At 45.0% G+C, this 12,500-nt stretch overlaps 2 protein-coding genes across 2 annotated transcripts in view; both read right to left on the bottom strand.

Moving 5' to 3' along the window:
- The window catches only part of bnip3lb (BCL2 interacting protein 3 like b), a 10,041-nt gene extending 3,596 nt beyond the window's left edge, over positions 1 to 6,445 (bottom strand). The window contains exons 1-3 of the mRNA XM_030769318.1: positions 6,368 to 6,445; positions 1,903 to 2,137; positions 42 to 120 (exon numbers count right to left, since the gene is read on the bottom strand). Of these exons, the coding sequence (XP_030625178.1) occupies positions 42 to 120; positions 1,903 to 2,137; positions 6,368 to 6,419 (366 nt within the window). The 5' untranslated portion in view covers positions 6,420 to 6,445. The remainder of the gene's footprint in view (positions 1 to 41; positions 121 to 1,902; positions 2,138 to 6,367) is intronic.
- Positions 6,446 to 8,221: 1,776 nt separating this feature from the next.
- Positions 8,222 to 12,500, bottom strand: part of ppp2r2ab (protein phosphatase 2, regulatory subunit B, alpha b) — a 12,171-nt gene continuing 7,892 nt past the window's right edge. Inside the window, exons 8-10 of the mRNA XM_030767519.1 lie at positions 11,752 to 11,921; positions 11,058 to 11,149; positions 8,222 to 9,038 (exon numbers count right to left, since the gene is read on the bottom strand). Of these exons, the coding sequence (XP_030623379.1) occupies positions 8,759 to 9,038; positions 11,058 to 11,149; positions 11,752 to 11,921 (542 nt within the window). The 3' untranslated portion in view covers positions 8,222 to 8,758. The remainder of the gene's footprint in view (positions 9,039 to 11,057; positions 11,150 to 11,751; positions 11,922 to 12,500) is intronic.

Genomic DNA, 12,500 nt, shown 5'->3' with positions numbered 1-12,500 from the left:
ACATGCAGCACTGAGTCTGTGTTTAGCGCTGAGGCTTTTACCTGACTGTCTCTCCTACTCGTCACGTCCACGTCAAAGACAATCTGCCCGTCGTCCTGAGGACTGTGTGGCCGTGGAGGACTGCAGCAGTGAAGTTAGTTACAGAGAGAGAGAGAGAGAGAGGGAGGGAGAAAGAGAGAGAGAGAGAGAGGGAGAGGGAGAGACAGAGAGGGAGCGAGAGAGAGAGAGAGAGGGAGGGAGGGAGAAAGAGAGAGAGAGAGAGAGGGAGAGGGAGAGAGAGAGAGGGAGGGAGTGAGTGAGAGAGAGAGAAAAAGTTAACAGGATTGCAAGATTGAAGCAAACCCAGAGACATAGATTTAAGATTAGAGACAGGGGATTAGACACTAAGAGCAATTTGTATATACACATGCAATAACAAAACAGAATAATTTGTATATACACTAGCAATAACAGAACAGAATAGTTTGTATATACACATATAATAACAGAACAGAATTCTGGGAAAGACTAAATTCATGACTCTCTCCTTCCGGACCTACTCGCCGCCCCTTAAAAAGGGTGTGTGTGTGTGTGAGTGTGTGAGTGAGGGAGTGTGTGTGAGTGTTAGTGTGAGTGTGAGTGTGAGTGTGTGTGTGTGTGTGTGTGTGTGTGAGTGCGTGTGAGTGAGGGAGTGTGTGTGTGTGAGTATGTGTGAGTGTGTGTGTGTGAGTGTGTGAGTGAGGGAGTGTGTGCATATGAGAGTGAGAGAGTCAGATAGATGTACAGTTATGTGTGATGTTATGTTTTTTTTTTTTTCTTTTTAAAACTTCTGGTGAACACTGTTTGGGCAGGTGAGTCACTGACAGCAGGCTTTGACTCAGACAGGAGGGTGTGGTTCATGAGTGAGGCTGAATGACAGTGATGAACTGCTGTGACTCCCTCTGGCTGGGCTTGATGACATGAGCTCAGTAATGTCCTGGGTTGGCGCTGATTAGCACCAGGGCAGAGTACTCCACTTACTGGGCTAAAAGCACCCGCCCACATACAAACACACGTGCGCGCGCACACACACACACACACACACACACACACACACAGTACTCACACACGCTCTAATGATAATCTGCTCTGTCCGTCCAAAAATGATGTTGGAATCTACACAATGGAAAATGCCAGACCATTCAAAATATCACTGACTCAATGTGAGCTTGTTGTTACATCTGTATTGCACATTGATTACATTGTGTGTGAGGGGTCACACACCTCTGGAGTCGAGGTCTCCGAGCCAGAGTCATGTCGTAACCTGTCACTGTCGTCAGGCTAGTGGCAGGTTACTGAGCGTTTTCTGTCCCTGTTCTGATGTGACCCCGCCCCTGAATAGATTTCTGAACTCAGCATTTGTTTTCATTTCACATCAGTGCTATTGCTAATTATCTGCAGACTCCTGCTGAGCCAACAGCCTCGAAGAATTCTGACAGAGAGAGAAAAATAACAGAGAAAATTCGGAGAAAGAGAGAGAAAAATAACAGAGAGAATTCTGACAGAGAGAGAAAAATAACAGAGAGAATTCGGAGAAAGAGAGAGAAAAATTACAGAGAGAATTCTGACAGAGAGAGAAAAATAACAAAGAGAATTCTGAGACAGACAGAAGTAACAGAAGGTAGTGAGGTCTGGCCTCTCCTTGACAGGACAGAGTTAAAGGGGTGTTAACTGCTGCTCTGATCCACAGCAACTTATACACACACACGCACACACTCTCTCTCGCTCTCTGTCTGTCTCTCTTTCTCTATATATATATAAATATCAGAGAATAAAGCCCCACTGGACGCATGCCTGGGGTTAGGAGCCATACTGGAGCGTCAAACGTGGGATCTGAACTCATAACCCTTCAGGTTACCGTGACGCCACGCGGCCGCTGCCTACCTGTCGCAGGAGGAGTTACTGCGGCTGGACTCGTGCTGAGCGTCCAGTAGGATCTTCTCCATGTCCCCGTTATGGATGGAGGAGGACGAGGGCACGTGCTCCAACCCTCCCGCCATCCCGTCGTCCTCCTCCACCATCTGCGCCAGGGGCGGGAGCGCTTGGTTGCCGGGGGCGACCGTCGCCGACTGGGATGATGAGCCAGCGTTTCTATTCATCTGAAGCTCCACCCACGACCCTGAAGAGAGATACAGAGAAAAAAAAAAAAAAGGTTAGCAAAACAATCATAGCATTGCAAACAATGAAAACAAACAACCTCTGCACTCACTCACTCGCTCGCTCTCTCAGAAACAGCTCAGCATATGAGAGCTTTAGGTCAACGAGAAGCCAAGCCGTGGCATAAAGAGGCTTCTTTCGCTCATAGTTTCGATCTTTCCCTCTTTCCTTCTCATACTGGACAATTAACTGGGTCTCACTTCAGACGCTGGTTTGAAGGACGAACTGGCCACCTTTCGAAATCAATTCAGGAAACTGTGTCAGTTTGAAGATGGTTTTCTAATATTTTTTCTGTACTTGACAGATAAAACAGTTTCCTAATTCATGTAGTTACTGGGTATTTATAGACTGAAACCTTACACTGGTTGCAAAACTACCAACTACTCATGTTGCAATACGCCAAGCTCATCCATTTTTTTATCAACACCCAGTTTATTCTCACACAATAAGCAAACAAAGTATCTGTTTTATTAACAAAGTTTTGTGTTCCCGTCCAGGGGGTGCTTAGTTGGGTGAATGTTTCTTCCTGTTTTAAAATATTTGATGCCTTTCAGAAATGTGTGTTTTTTGTAACCTCTGAAGGAAACAGTTAAAAAAAATTCTGGACAGTAAGAGAGAGAGAGAGAGAGAGAGTGAGAGAGGAAGAGAGAGAGAGAGAGAGAGAGAGACATAGAGACAGGGCAGACATGGAGACACAGAGACTGTATTTACTGTGTGCAGTGTGGTCTGTATTAACTGTGTGCAGTGTGGTCTGTATTTACTGTGTGCAGTGTGGACTGTATTTACTGTGTGCAGTGTGGACTGTATTTACTGTGTGCAGTGTGGTTTGTATTTACTGTGTGCAGTGTGGACTGTATTTACTGTGTGCAGTGTGGACTGAATTTACTGTGTGCAGTGTGGACTGTATTTACTGTGTACAGTGTGGACTGTATTTACTGTGTGCAGTGTGGTCTGTATTTACTGTGTGCAGTGTGGACTGAATTTACTGTGTGCAGTGTGGACTGTATTTACTGTGTGCAGTGTGGACTGTATTAACTGTGTGCAGTGTGGTCTGTATTTACTGTGTGCAGTGTGGACTGTATTTACTGTGTACAGTGTGGTCTGTATTTACTGTGTGCAGTGTGGTCTGTATTTACTGTGTGCAGTGTGGACTGTATTTACTGTGTGCAGTGTGGTCTGTATTAACTGTGTGCAGTGTGGACTGTATTTACTGAGTGCAGTGTGGACTGAATTTACTGTGTGCAGTGTGGTCTGTATTACCTGTGTACATTGTGGACTGTATTTACTGTGTGCAGTGTGGACTGTATTTACTGTGTGCAGTGTGGTCGGTATTTACTGTGTGCAGTGTGGACTGTATTTACTGTGTGCAGTGTGGACTGAATTTACTGTGTGCAGTGTGGACTGTATTAACTGTGTGCAGTGTGGTCGGTATTTACTGTGTGCAGTGTGGACTGTATTTACTGTGTGCAGTGTGGACTGTATTTACTGTGTGCAGTGTGGACTGTATTAACTGTGTGCAGTGTGGTCTGTATTTACTGTGTGCAGTGTGGACTGTATTTACTGTGTGCAGTGTGGACTGAATTTACTGTGTGCAGTGTGGACTGTATTAACTGTGTGCAGTGTGGTCGGTATTTACTGTGTGTTGAAAGAACAGTAAAAGACTACACCTCTCTCTCTGTCTTCACAGATACTCTAATATACAACCCAGATCTGACCTCTATACCCTATGCTTGACATGAATACAGGCAGGAACTCGCTCCAGGGAAAACACAGTCAAACACACACACACACAAACACACAGGAAACCTGGAGAGCCAGCACTCAGCACATATTAACTGCTCCATTCTTATTCAGTTCACTACTGAGAATCTCGTGCTGCACCCCATTTCTGGGAAGCAGAAGAAGAAGAAGAGACTGGATCCATTACAGCCAAGAGCACATGACTTCCTCTCCTTGAGTAAACACGCGTGTGATCTAACAGGGCTGTATGGATTAGACTGAGGTGTGGGCAGATGGCACAGGTGTGAGTGAACTGGGAGCACCTTCTCTCTTTATCTCTGTTTCTGTCTCACACACACACACACACACACAAACACATGCTCTTACATGTACATTCATTCACGCTGACACACACACACCCCAACTCACTCACTCATACTCACTCACACTCAAAAACACACAAACTCTTACATGCACACTCACACACATAAACATCCACTCACTCATTCTCACACACACACACTCTTACATGCACACTCACACACACAAACATCCTCTCTCTCTCTCTCTCACACACACACACACACACATCCTCTCTCTCTCTCTCTCACACACACACACACACACACACACAAACATTTTTGGCACGATCACAGCATTGCCATGACATGACAAAAGCTGACCATTCGCGGTACGTTTGGATCAAGGTAACATCAGCTGGCACAGCAGGTAAACAAAGATGAGGGCTCATAAGGACTGGACAGTACTGACGGACTGGACAGTGCTCGACTGTTCCCTGCGCTCATTTACTACTGCTTAAAGATCACTGTTGTCACCACGGAAAACGTTACCAACACTGAACAAAGTTAGAGTTCAAAGTCTGTCCCATCGAACACGGGACAGACTAGAGGTTTAAGGTGTGTTTATGACATTTTTATTCTTCGTTTTGGTGAAACGTCACTAAATTTTTTTAGTACACCCAAGAAAAAACAAAACAAAACAAAAAAACAAAAACAAATGCTATGTCCTCTCCCACCCTCCTACTGTTGATAAGGCCATCAGCATCTATTTGCTGAAAGCTTACAAATGGAATTTGTATCAAATATCATGACGGGTTAATACCAACTCCACCTCCCTCCTAGTTTCTACCAAAAAAAAAAAACTTTCTCTACTTTCGACACGTCCAAAACGTCCACACTAGTGTCATTGCTGCCAGAAATAGAGCTGTACGCCAAGTCATCTCGAGCGTTCTGTGTCACTGCTCGGAACTTGGTCACGTTCCCTCAACCTTAACACCAGACTCCATGCAACTCAGTCAACATTACAGCAAGCGGAAAGTCTGTTTACCGAGAGGCTAGGTGTCATAAAGGCTCTTTTGTTTACGTCTCTTTTAAAGAAGCACGGATCAGAACCACACGAACAGCATGACGATCGTGGCTGAAACTTCACGAAGAGTCCAATGCACACATTAACGTTTTATTCTTCGAGTAGTACGTGACTGACTGTACTCTTCGTTAGAAAGTAAAAATCTGTCTATGTACTACCACTACACCCAAACAACCTGCTGACAGCGCTTAATTTCACAGCGAGTCGAAGTGTGTAGAGACAGCGTGTGCCAGGTTTTCGTGTTAAACGCGAGAAGCCAGATTTGGGAGTAAACTTGTTTTTCAGACGGGGTACAAATATACACTGTCGAAATCAGGAGTTGACTGTAACATATGCTTTCTTTTTATCCTCTATTTAGAGGCGATGACAACGTGAACAAGTTGGTGACACCCCATTAACAACGGGTGGTGCACATAAACTGAGGATCTGAAATGAAGATGATTAAGTCTGTATTTGGAATATGACATATGTCTCGCGTAAACTGGGATATCTGGCTGGTAATCCAACTCGCTGACTAGGTTATCTAGCCGAGACAAAGCATTTCCACTTGAACAGTTTATTTTTAATTGACAACAACAAATTCAGATATCTTTCGCGATCTATCCCTCTCACATACATCTCGAGACACATTTCTCGGTGAGTTGAAGAAATTCATGTAAAATTACACTGCGAACATCTTTTAATTTCTCCCCATCATGAGTTGTGTGAGTTGTACCTCGTCTTGTTGACATCAACTTTTCCCCGCCTATTCAAGACCTATCGTTTTACCGATTGGTTTTAGCACAAGACAGTCACACACAAAGCACCAATTGCATAAACGCGAGAGCCTGCCCCTAATACATACGCAGCTACATTGGTTCATTTGACTGTCGATCAAAGTGAGGCACCTTCGTTCACATGTAAGGCCCTTTCTCACTTGTACCCTATGTGGAACGATACGAAATGTACCATCCTGAACTTCACCGAGCCGTACAATTTTATCCTTTAAAAATCACACGCCGAAGTGTTGAAACTAGACACTCGAGTAAACCAAGCGTCGTTTCTCATACGACACCAAGTTTTGCACGTGAAATCCGATGGCACGTACCATTTAATCCAGAGTCTCCGTTGTTGTCTGCTGAAGCAGCAGCCTCGGACATCGTGTCTCTGTGTTGGGTGGCTTGCATAAGACTGTCAGTGGAGGACGCACACTCTCTGCACACACATTCGGACGTGCGCGCAACCGCGTAGCAGCAGCTGACCTCAATCCGCCTTTATTCCACAGAATCGGGTGGTAGCAATAAAGATTACGGATTCACTGGCTGATCCTAGAACAGCAATAAGACCACTGTGTCTTCCTGCAGCACTAAAATGACGTAAGCAGGACCAGTTCTTTGAGATCAAAACCACTGGATTATGTAACGAAACCACCCCCTTTCATGGAGAAAACGCGTGAATAATGAGCTCATAAAATGTGTCAAAGTGCAAGCGCACTGTTTCCGAAAGCCCATCTGCCAAATAATTACTGGGTTAATGTACGACAAATTCAGTCTATGGTCAACTGGTCTGCCTGCCACCACACAGCAAATTTGAAGAATGGCTCGCGTTGGACTAGATTTATTTATTCAGTGAACACGAGTGCAGCACGTGCAAAATACGCTACGATTTGGTGGTGGTAGGATATGTTGCTCTTATTCCAAGTGACTAATTTTAAATAAGTTAGAGGGGTAAAGATATTAAATAAATCCCCTCCAGACTGCAATCATCAATCACATATCAATCAGCTTCAAGTGATGATGTTTCTGTAAATGAACTGACGTATTTAATTGGTCTCCGACAATTACAAAGATGTCAAATCGTGATAAAAACTACTCTACGACTGCACGCCATCATCTAAGGAGACAGGGACCATTCAAACCTACTTCTCAATTACAGGAGTACAGTGAAAAATCAGGTTTCGACAAACCCAGGCGGCTGGACTGCAAATGAGGCTTTGTTCAGTCAAGCGAATCTTCAAGGCTTCCAGCCTTTTTTTTTTCTTCTTTTTTTAAACTTAAAAGAACATTCTATAGACCATAACAAGCCTGAGTCTACAGTCAGTTACATAACTGCAGTGGAAAGGATCCTTGCCCAGTCTGGGTTGGTAGGGTATGGAAAGTCCGTTTGGTTGAATTTTGGTTCACACCACAGCAGTTTTCATAGTCAGTCGAAGAGTTTTAAAGCCTGTACTTCCATGTGTCAAGGTGCACTCACATTGGATGACATAAAAACGCCATGTTGAGCATTATTTCTGCAGAAGAAGACGACAACTCTTTGGTGATGTTTGTTTGTTCCGTTTATAAATACCATTTTTCATTATCATAATCTCTAACCTTTCTCAATTTTGCAATTGTAGAGAGAGAGAGAGTGAGAACAGACAGAAATTCAGCATGGGGCACACACATACATACATACGCACACACACACACAAAGATAAAATAAAAAATAACAAAAATAAAATACTACAGTGAGGCCTACCAAGCTCCTCGCAAGATGGAGCAGTCCAGTAAGTCTGTGTGTGTGTAAGACACACTAGTGTATTGGACAGACAGTAGCAAACACATTACATAATTGTGGAGTTTGCCACACACTATGTGCATCCAGAAGAAAACTCCTGTGTGGCACTGTGTGTGTGTGTGTGTGTGTGTGTGTGTGTGCTGGTAGAGCTGAAAACCCAACATGGTCTTGCACGTTTTGGATATATATCCCATCTACAAGTTATCTTACGGGTTCAAATGTTTATCGACAGTATTTGGATTGGGTTCATTGAATTGAACGAAGGTTAAACTAAAAAAAAAACGTTCCTGAAACAGAATTAAAACAAACTAAACAACTTGGCAGCTTCACTGATGAAAAAAAAAAGGAAAAAAAAAAAGAGAAGAAATGAAATGGCACCAGATAATGAGACAGGGAAAAAGGAACAGTGGAACACACCCATGAGTACGAATCCTTTTTATACACAGACACCTTGAATTAACAACAAAATAAAAAACAAAACAAAAACAAAACAACAAAAAACAAAACTGATATCTGATAATGATGGAACCTGCGTCCCACGCTGCCCTGGGGCTGACCCGTGGGAACAGGGCACCAGGGCACCTGGGTTGGCGGGTAAAAGACAGGGGTTGGCACAACATGTCCAGGGCAAGGCGCAGGTTAGTGTGCCACGGATGCCAAAGCAGGGTCACGTTTTGCCAGGCTAGTCAGAACCGGCTCGGAACTGGTAGCCATGACAACAGGGAAGGGTCCCTCCCTGACCCCCCCCCGGGTTCATCCAGTCCTGGGCTAAGTCAAGGGTCAATGCAATGGTGGTGCTTGTCAGAGAGAGAGAGGGAGAGAGAGAGAGAGAGGGAGGGAGAGAGAGAAAGAGATTTTCGCTAGTTCGACTTCCACGCAGAGGTCAGAGGGCTTTCCCCTTCCCTCCCTCCCTCCCTCCTGCTCAAGACGACACCAAACGTCACTAGTTCACTTTCTCCTGAAAGATGTAGAGGTTGTTGGTGGTTGCCACGGCGATGATGTTCTCCTGGGGGTGCCAGGCAGTGTGCAGGATCTTCTTGTTGAAGTCCAAGCTGTCCACGCTTATCTCGTCCTTCTTGCGTTTGCCGCCGGCGCAGACCCTGCGGGGTTTGAGCACCTGGCGGGGCTTGCTGTTCTCCCGCGAGGCCTCCAGGGTCACGTCCCGCCGCTGGCCGCGGTCAAGCATGCGGAAGAAGTTGTTGTAGGAGCCGGTCATCACCACGCTAAGGCGGGAGGAGAAAGAGACAAGACTGTGAGAGAGCTGACCGCGACCTGACCTGACCTGACCGCGCTGCTGCTTCTTTTAGCGATGAAGACCGTAACGAACCGACTCTTAACCCCGCGTTCGGGGAACTGTTCTAAAAGATTTTCCCCTGACTGGACAAATTTCCACTCCGGTGGACAATATAGATGAATTCTGGGCTAGTCACAGAAACCTGGGCCAAGACACTAAAGTCAAAACTGTCTGGCAAGGGAACAGCTAAGGAATATTGGGCCTCATTCACCAACTGACCTTAAGAAGAAATTTGTTCTTAAAACCCACTTATGCAGTTTTCTGACGTTCAGTGTTTTCTTATTTGGGTGTTTGTGCTTAGGTAAGAACAGAATCAACAAACTCAAGAGCACACTTGCGCACATTTGAGTGCTGACGTGTTCGTGCAAAATAATTGTTTATTGTGTTTTCTTTAATTCTACAGTTGTATAATACCAAAGGATTTAAATTACAATAATATTTATAATTTATAATATTAATAATTATTTTCATTATTTTACAAAACATTATAGTCTTTTAAAATAAATTAACACTACACAAACACTTCATGTAACACTCCAGAATGTAGTGCATACTTCTGTATAATGAACAAAAAGAGCAATATGAGAATAGAACAGTTGATGGAGACCGTGATAAGTGAGCAGTAGTTTTACATACACTACTTATGGGTTATCCCATCTGATACCAGACAGGCTGTAAAGCAGGTGTGTGAGAATCAGTCAGTTTTACTTTTATGCATATGGATAAATATTAAAATACCTGGACAGAGCAGATGCAGCCATTGTAGCCTTTGCTGTCTGCCACTGTACGCGCTTTGCATTGAACCGTTAAAGCAGGAGCGGAAGTGAAGGCTCAAGCTACTAGTCGGTTGTTAGAAAAGAACTCAGAATTACGAGAAATTAAGTCAGAATTGTGAAAAAAAAACCAATGGAATTGCAAGGAAAAAAGTCGGAATTCGGTGAAAAAGTCGGGATTAGGCAAACGTCGTCATCTTTTTTTGAATGTGGTGGAAATGGGCTTCCATAGATTCCTGTACACGGCCCTGCGGTCTCCTACCCATTTTATGGGGATTGGCAGGGCTTTTATCTATGCTCATTAGGAACAACTGGCACACGCTTTCAGTTTACGATGACAACGGGATTCATCACTCTAAGAACAAAGACGAGAACAGCTCTGCACTCTAAGGACACGTCGTGAATCTGACGTGGACTTTTCCTAAGGACCTTCCTCAAGAACAAATTTAAGAAAAAAATACTTAGGAAGATATGGGTGAATGAGGCCCATTGCTATTAGACAGTCTTGAGTTTTGACTCAAGTCACCCCAGCTGAGAAATCCTGTTTTGTGGAATCCCCCGCCCCAGCCGTGGTGCGACAGCCCGATATAAACTACGGCGACGACGTCGGCTGAGCATGTGCACGCTCGTGACATCGTGACCTCACCCTGTGCCGACTCCTGAGCACGGGCTCCTGAGCCCCTGCCGTCTCTGATAAGAGAGGAGGGTCCAGATAAGACTTGGTCTAAACCCAGAACCGTGGGAGTGACACTGGTCTGAGGAGACTGATCTAAAGGGACAAGTGACACATTTCTGCCGCTATAACGGGCGACGTATAGCCAGTCACTCTGCAGCGTGCTGTGACATCATCGCTACCCGCCTCACAGTCAAAATCAACCGCTAACGCTCACATATCTGAATTCGCAATTGTCTCCGTGTTTTTTTCCTCTCCTGCCGGCCTTTTCTCTAATAAAAACAGACGTCTCTCTAAAGTGGTGTTTGGTTAACGCAACAACAAATATTCAAGTCACTGAATAGCTGTCAAAAGGCACTGTGTACCTTGGCACGTGGTAACAGTATGTGTTGTTCACGTTACAGACGGTTTGTTTGATCCTCTGAGCCTTTCAAATCCAGACCTGAACGGCTGGTGTTGAGCAGGTTTTCGTGATCTGGGAGTCGGGCGTGCGAGTACTCACCTGTCGTTTCCGTTCCAGCAGCACTCGAACTTATCGAAGATGCAGTCGTTCTCGTAGAGCGAGCACAGCTTACTCCTGAGGTACTCATGGACCTGCGGCAACAACAACAAAAAAAAACCACAGCGAGAGGTCACGACCCCAAGTCGGCAAAACCAACTTCTGATAGAAAGCAGTGGTCAGGTGTTAAGGCCAGTCAGGCACATGTGAGTATCTGACTGACTATTGCCCACTGACAGAATAATGGCTGTGAATCAGCGAAACAGCTGAGGGCCTCTCAGAGGAGATTCAGTTTTATGCATTTCACTCTTGGAGTCAGTCATGCTGGATGACGCAGACACGACGCCCCCTTCTGGCCAAGGAGGTTCTTTCGCCCGCTTCTTGGTTCTTTGCATTGGGATTTTCATTCCGTGCGTGAAACAATTTAAACCATGCATGTCATACTAAGGCGGCAGCTTTACAGACATGTCAAGACAGTTTCACAGAGCATTAAGACCAAAGGTTTGTTATTCGAACAATCATTCAAACACACGCCCTTAAAAATCCGACCATTTGAGGAGTTAACCATTTACGCCACAGTTTATCACGACACCACAGGCGTTCTTTTGTTGGGCTTCAAATCCATTCACAGGCCCTGGTTTTCCTCAGTGCCCCCCCCCCGCCCCCCCAGTGAAAACCGCTCTGCTCTGGTCCTGACCTGATACGTCTCCACGGGTCGGTTCTCCATGTTCAGATCCCAGATCTTGACGGAGAGGTAGTCCCGGGTCATCATGTACCGTCCGCTGTGGCTGAATTTGACGTCGGAGATGGAGGAGATGATCTCGGAGAAAAAGGAGCGGTTACTCGGGTCCTCGGGCTCCTCGAACACTGGCCACAGGAAAAAAAAACCAAAACAAAAACAAAATAGAATTACTACATTTTACGTTTACTATTATTACATTACACAGATAAATATAATTATCACATTTCATCGTTGAACTCCTCCTCAGACTGACTTAGAACAAGGATAAGAACTTAGTCTGTTAACTGATCTGGGAACAGGTGACTGCTGGCACACAGAATTCCCCAGGGAGCGTCTACAGCACGAGCTGCGAGGACGTGCGGTGGAGTGAACTTGGTGCGAAGCCAAAACGAGAAATAACTACAGCGCTGTGCATTCTCTTATCTTCTTATTTCACAGCCCCACAGACGCTGGCGCTTCTGCGCAAAGCCAAACCTATTACGGCCGGCCAACAGGGGGCAGCAGAGTTAGCCGTGTTTGAGGTGGTCCTTCGAGTTACTGAGCATCTGCATACTGTCAAACATCAGAGAGGAGCAGTGACAAAATCTCTCAAGAGAAAAAAAAAAAAAAAAGACAGACAAAACAAAACAAAAACCTGTCGGAGAGACTGTGTGGAGTGGCCCAGAGTTAGAAAAATAGACAAACAAACAAATAAACAAAAACAA

The sequence above is a fragment of the Chanos chanos genome, chromosome 3, assembly GCF_902362185.1.
Source record: "Chanos chanos chromosome 3, fChaCha1.1, whole genome shotgun sequence".
Lineage (NCBI taxonomy): Eukaryota > Metazoa > Chordata > Actinopteri > Gonorynchiformes > Chanidae > Chanos > Chanos chanos.
The sequence above is the reverse complement of the archived record's forward strand: the minus strand, read 5'-3'. Positions and strand labels throughout refer to the sequence as shown.